This window comes from Oryzias melastigma, linkage group LG19 (assembly GCF_002922805.2).
Source record: "Oryzias melastigma strain HK-1 linkage group LG19, ASM292280v2, whole genome shotgun sequence".
In the NCBI taxonomy this organism is placed as follows: domain Eukaryota; kingdom Metazoa; phylum Chordata; class Actinopteri; order Beloniformes; family Adrianichthyidae; genus Oryzias; species Oryzias melastigma.
In genome coordinates, this window is record NC_050530.1 from 13929939 (window position 1) to 13936498 (window position 6560).

At 42.6% G+C, this 6560-nt stretch overlaps 1 protein-coding gene across 1 annotated transcript in view; it reads right to left on the minus strand.

Moving 5' to 3' along the window:
* The window catches only part of trim8b (tripartite motif containing 8b), a 10481-nt gene extending 4435 nt beyond the window's left edge, over positions 1–6046 (minus strand). Inside the window, exon 1 of the mRNA XM_024285044.2 lies at positions 3553–6046. Coding sequence (XP_024140812.1) covers positions 3553–4158 — 606 coding nt within the window. The 5' untranslated portion in view covers positions 4159–6046. The remainder of the gene's footprint in view (positions 1–3552) is intronic.
* Positions 6047–6560: the final 514 nt, after the last annotated feature.

Genomic DNA, 6560 nt, shown 5'->3' on the forward strand with positions numbered 1-6560 from the left:
TGAGGGCTGTAGGGGTGGTGTCTGTACACGTATTGTAACCACATTCAGAGACGTGTGAGCGTTCACTACTGAGATGAGAGATGTGAAAACATATTTTCAAATTCCGCTCAGCAAAAATAGTACAAAAAAAACCCCAAATGTACTTTTAAGATGGTGGTGGTGAACTTGCAGAAGTAAAAGACTGCAAATATAACAAAAAAACAGTACTTTTATTTATGTATAAAGCACATTTCATTTAAAGATAAAACCAGGTTTTATGTATTTTTAATCTAAACAATTTGTACTTTTCATTTTTATCCATTTAAAAAGCCATCATTCTTTTTCTACAAAGCTGTCCAGGGTGTACTCTGACATCCCCCAATAGTACCCAGGTTAGAATATAGCAACCCGTGCCCCCAAAAGCAAAAAAGTACATTAAGAAAATGAATAGATGGATAGTTTTTCTGTAATTATTTATAAAGAATGGGGAGTTAAAGACCTTCTTTAATGCTTAATTAATATACTTTTCTGAGCAATAGTCTTACATTTAAAATTGAAATTTTTATTTTTTGTATTTTTAACATGTTTTTGTGGCATCTTTCTCACAGTAAAGGAACTATATAAAATAATTTAAGATTGAAACCGTGTTCCTAAGTATTTCAAATAATACAAGTAATTCAAATTCCAATGGATCAGAAAAGCGGATGCTTGAAAAAGCTCAGACTAATGATGGCTACTGAAATAGGTGTGCCAAAGTCTCCTCTCCATCCTGGGCCGTTCAGACATGAGAGACATGATGAGCGTCTGACACTCGAGCTGTAGTGAATTACAATTCTGGCTCAGAACTATACAACTGGGTTGATCCAATATTGCTCGTAGTTACTTTTGTGTCAGTAGTCCCACCCACAACCCAGAATTGTATTTCTAATTACTGCTGCTGTGCATAAAATAAGTCTTTAAAATGACAATGTCTTTTTTATTTTGGCTAAAAACGTCATAATCATAATTAAATATCACTGGGAACGATTTTAAGATTGAGAAAAATATGATTGGAATGGGACTTCAAAGACAAAATTGTAGACTGTCAGGTGATTTTTTTTAACCACCAGCAACAGAAACAAAAATATCAATTAATGTTCAGATAGGCTTATTTTGTTGTAAACATAAACCATTTCATATTGAAGTAAATGAGGGCAGATGTGTTTTTGTAAAAAATCTCCTTGTGGTCACTTGGTGAACTGCAATGAACTTCACTGAGCTTCAATCTGGAAGTCATTTCGGTGCCATTTGAGGTCAACCAAAGTAAATGCAATATTCCCACCCTGAAATGTATATTTTTACATGTATCAAGTGGATGATGCTTTGGTAAATGAATTGATTCTTTTTTTGTGAGGAAAAAAAACACAGTTTTAACCAAGTCTAACTTAACTAAAAAAAAGAATGTAAACCCACTCAGTGTTTTTAGTTCAAGAAGTACTACAATTGGTTGATAAATCTGGATTAGAATTACCTAACTATATATATTTTTTTAACTATAAAGAACATTTTTATGTTGGCATTGATAGCTCAACTACATTCCTTTAAAACTCTATCATAGAGTCAAAACAGAAAGAATGTGAAGTACAGATGACAATACGGGTAAGGCAGCAAATATGTCTTTCATGGTAACACATTCACAGGGGTGTCATGTTGTCATGGGTGCCGATGGCAGCTGGAGCCATAAAATACTCATCACTCCAGCTGAATCACTCAATCTGAGTGAACGCTTTCAACTGGATCCAGATGATGTTGGGTTTCTGGTCCTGTACGAGTGATTCCAGTTCTGACTCGAAGGCAATAACCTCATCTCTCCACAAGGAACAATTTTGTAATTGAACGTGGGCTTGAGGCCAACATTAAGAAGCACTGCTCCTTTATCAGATTTGGCCAATGTCTGATTATGCAATGGATGGCTGCCGGTGCCATGCAGCTGATGCACTCCAAATTAAATAGGAACTCAGGATTTCCATTTAAATTTCAGATAATAAATGAGTCGCACCATGACGCTTCTTCTCCAGAAGACTGAGCTAACTCAGAAAACAAAAATAAACGTTTAAGCTTGTGTCCCGATTGTATATTGATTTACCTTTGAATAACTGCAGTTCAGGTTTCCTCAAGCTCAATTTCAGGTAACAAAACCTCAAAGACAGACTCATTTGAACTTCCAGTTTTGTGATGACGTACCGCCAGATGACACATCACTGTATTTTTAGTGGAAATTGATGGTTTTATCTTTTTTTTTCCTTCTTTAATGAAGGATTTGGGGAAAAGAAAACTATTTTCCACATGGCCTTCCACGTGCCCAAGGTTACTATTGAAGTATACATAGAGCTGAGTCATTGCTTTACCAGCAGGAAACACATCCTGCCATGTGATGGTTGACACCTAAAAGAGGGTGTTGGGTGAACTAAATGAGTCAGTTAGCAGTGATGCCTTCACTGTTCTCCCTCAAAAGAAAAAAAAGGAGAAGAAAAACACTGAGTAACCTCTGCTCCAACAGGATGATGAGTACCAAACCCCCAGGAAGCAAAGAGGTTTTTGTATTTTTTTAAATTCCCGAACAGTCTAGTGACGAATCACTTTAAACCCCTCGACTTCTCCCCAACCGCCTGCCTCCGACTGGCGATCCCTGAGCTCGGATGCACCTGTGCTGGGGAGATAAGGCCCTCTGAGGGCCCCCTCATTGTTCTACACTCCACTGCATTGTTTGTCATTCCAACAGATGAGAATGGAGGCTGGAATGGATCGCAACTGAACACATGAAAGATACAGCCGAAAAAAACAAAAAAATACTTGCGATGCAACATATTACCGGATAGAATTCCAGCTTCTAAAGGGAGATTTCCGAAAATAAATATCCAACCAGAACCAGATTTGCTCTTAAAAAATTCAGATGTTTGCAAAAAATGTGAAAGAATGAAATTTGAATATTTCTTTTGTTCCGTTTGACACCAACAGATGAAAAAGGCCCTCATTGGCTCGCGTGATACCATTATGGATGCACTTAAGCAATGTTATTGATTAGAAATGAACAAATCAATCATTTCAAGTACAGCTGCAATGGTTTTTTTGATTAATGGTTTAATTAAGTTGTTACATATAAAAAAGTAGGTTTTCTCCAGATTTTCTACGAGTGGATTTGTTATCAGAGTATAGGAACCAATATATTCAGATTATTGAAGTCCCATAGTTGTCACACGTGTGTGACATTTGTTCTCCACATTTGTCCCATCCCCTGGGGGAGCGGTGAGCTGCAGACACAGCGGCACTACAGAACTATTTGGTGGTTTAACCCCCCAATCCAACTCTGTCAAGCAGGGAGACACTGAGTCTCATTCTTTAGAGTCTTTGGTGTGACTCAGTCATGGATTTGAACATACAACTTTCCAGTCTCAGGGCAGACACTACCACAAGGCCACTGACCTAGTCGTAATGTCTTTGAGAATGTTTGGAGAGCTTGAAACCAATGGATTTTGTTTGTTATTATTATTTTGACCCTTATATTAGTTATTTGTGGCGTGTTTATGGTCTTACTCTGATGTCGTTGCGTCGCAGCTCCACATCGCTGACTGCATGGCCGTGGCTGGGGTGGCAGCGGGCGAAGCAGCAGTACTGACAAACCGCTGTCTGCTCTGCCTCGCAGTGGTACAGTCTGTACTCGTCGTGCTGCGGGCAGGTCCAGGCCTTCACTGCCTCCGCCTCCACCAACAGGTGCCCTAGAGCGGAGCACGGCTGCTGCAGGTGTGTCTGGACGTGGGACTGGCAGCACGGGGCGTTGCAGCGCAGGCACACCTTCACTGCAGGCAGCGGGGGGCCCCGGCGGCAAAGGATGCACTGGAGGGCCGGTGTGGTGGCCTTCTCCACGCTCAGGGCGTTGTACTTTTCAACGATGTTGGACAGTTTGTGATTTTTCTCCAGGCTGGGCTTCTGAGTGTAGGCATGATTGCACTCGGGGCAGCGGGCCAGCGTGGAGTCTTTGGCCCAGGCCTCGCTGATGCAGCCCCTGCAGAAGTTGTGCTTGCAGGGCAGCTGGATGGGATCCGAGAACACGTGCAGACAGATGGGACAGATGAGCTCCTCCTCGAAACAGTTCCTCCACGTCTCAGCCATGTCGGAGGCCATCATGGTGCAGGCAGGCATACAATTAAAGAGCTCCCCACTTGTTCCAGACCTCTGGGCCTCTGAAACCTGACACTGGTTTCACAATGACTTATGAGGGGGGGGGGAAAGGTTTCAAAAACTCAATGCAAGTCCTGAAAGTTCAGTCTTTATGCGCCAACCCTTGGGGCCAGCTTAGATGAGTCTCCCTGATAGGTGATTAATATTGCTTATAAATGCAGCATGAAGGCAAATTCCAGTAAACCCTTGAGGGAGGGATTCAGGGAAGGATGACAACACCTAGTGCTTTCAACACATGAAAACAGAGAGTGACGTTATGCAGATTCAGGAAACGGTACTTTCCTTGCCTCTACATCCAACACACACAGCCTCTTCTGAATTTAGGGGCCCAAAAACCCTGCCTGCTACAGGTAAACCCAAACAAGGCACACGAGTAACCCACCGATCACGTATTTTTAGTCTGACACGTCTGATCTTACCTTCTGAGCTCGCCCCCCACTTAAACGGCGGATTATGATTGACTGAGAACCGATTCACACCAACAAACGAAGCATGAAAGACACAGGGAAAGGCCTGCTGGAACCCACACCCTGATTACTATTCAACTATACAACTCGTTTGTTTTAAAAAATAAACTATAAATGGAAACGTCGGGACGTCAAGGACGGCCGGTTTCCTCACAAAACAAGACAAAAAGAATATCACTCCGCAGCTTTTGTCCGCGGAGTCATAAATAAATATCAGAGGAGCCGCTAGCCGTGATTTAATTATACATACAGTCGGTAGCTGAGCAGAAATGCTGTTGTGCGGCTCCCGTGAATGCCGAGGGTACCTTTAACCGCACGCAAACGCGACGTTTCTGTTTGAAGAAAAACGCCTGCGATGTGGCACAGCTCGCATATCTCCACACAAGGCCCCGGCTCTCCTGCCGGGGGGGTTTCTACCGAAAACAAAGGCTTTACAGTCCCGCCAAACCGAAAATCAGACCCGAGCCATCGCTCCGAGGCTGTTTACTGCATAGTTAATCGTTTTAATGGTCCAGTCCGGCTCCTGCGCACAAAACAAAGGGGTTTTAGGATCCGCAGGAATGTTGGCCGCTGCTGCGGAGCCGTTGACTTCTCTCCCCCCTCCTCCTCCTCGAGACATCTATCAAATATCTCCTCAAACAAAGATCGTTAATTCACAAAACCCCCCCGCTGGTTCTTGACTTCGGCGTCCACTTTTCTTTTCTTTTCTTTCCCACCTTCAACCAACAACATATTTATCTACTTCCTTATCTCGATTAAATTAAATTGCCTCAGACGTCACCTCACCATTTTCTCGCGAAAGCACAGGTACACGCTAACGCCACGGGGAGACCGTATTCAGACGAGGACGGCCGATTCTGGCATTAGTTATTGGCATAATTTTTAGAGTCCGCCATATTTGTGGATTTCACTCTTAAAAAAATATACAAAATATACCGTCCAAATCTTAAAGGGGACGTCGCGGTTCTGTCCTTGTTAGGGCTAGCTGTCATCAGCCATCTTGCAAATCCTCATTAAAAAAAATAAAATAAAAGGAAGGTCCTGAAAAGAGGTTTTTACCGGAGTTGTTTGACGGTGGCGAAGCTACACATACATAAATATAGGCGCAAAATACCGCCCTTTAAAAAAATCTATATATGAAAGCGCGTCTTCCTTTTATCCGCACTAAAAGTCCGCAGAAATCGCCTGGACGGGGGAGTATTCTGTGGCCTCGTGCATCCAGCGCGAGGCGATTCCGTGGTTCATAAAAATCCAACACGGTTGTGAATAATAATGCGTTTTCTCCCCTCCTTTTTTCTGCCTCTGTCGGCCAGGCAGGAGACGGAGAGGAGGAATGCAGGCGAAGGAGTCGAGCGATGAGTCAAAAAGCGACAATGCGCACAACTTCCGGGGTTTTTCAAAATAAAACACATAGAAAAGCCACAGTTGTGAAAAGGCGTAGGCCCAATTATTGTCCAAGTGCACTAAGTATTTGAGGGACAATTGTGTAATTTCCCCCTTTAGAACCCCTTGAATCTTTTTTGGATTTACCAGAATGCTGGAGACATGGGAGGGCCAGCAACAAACTTTGCCCCCGCCTCAATTTTTGAGTCAATATTTGTATCATTATTGACCAATATCAATAAATCATCAACACAAACTTATTTAATTATTAATATTAGCAACCCAAATGAAAGAATAGCTGCTTTAATATTTATGATAATAAATGTCCTTGGCTTTGGACCTCGCCTCTGGCTCGTCTTGTGCCCCCAGCTGTCCCAGCTCCATTTGGAGGAAGCCCATCTGCTACACTATTCAGAAATGTAGACGTAGAGTTAGATAAGCTAATTCTTCTTTAACAGTCCTAGTATCCCCTGTCCGTCCCTCCTTCATGTTGACTTCCACGAGGTTTCTTCT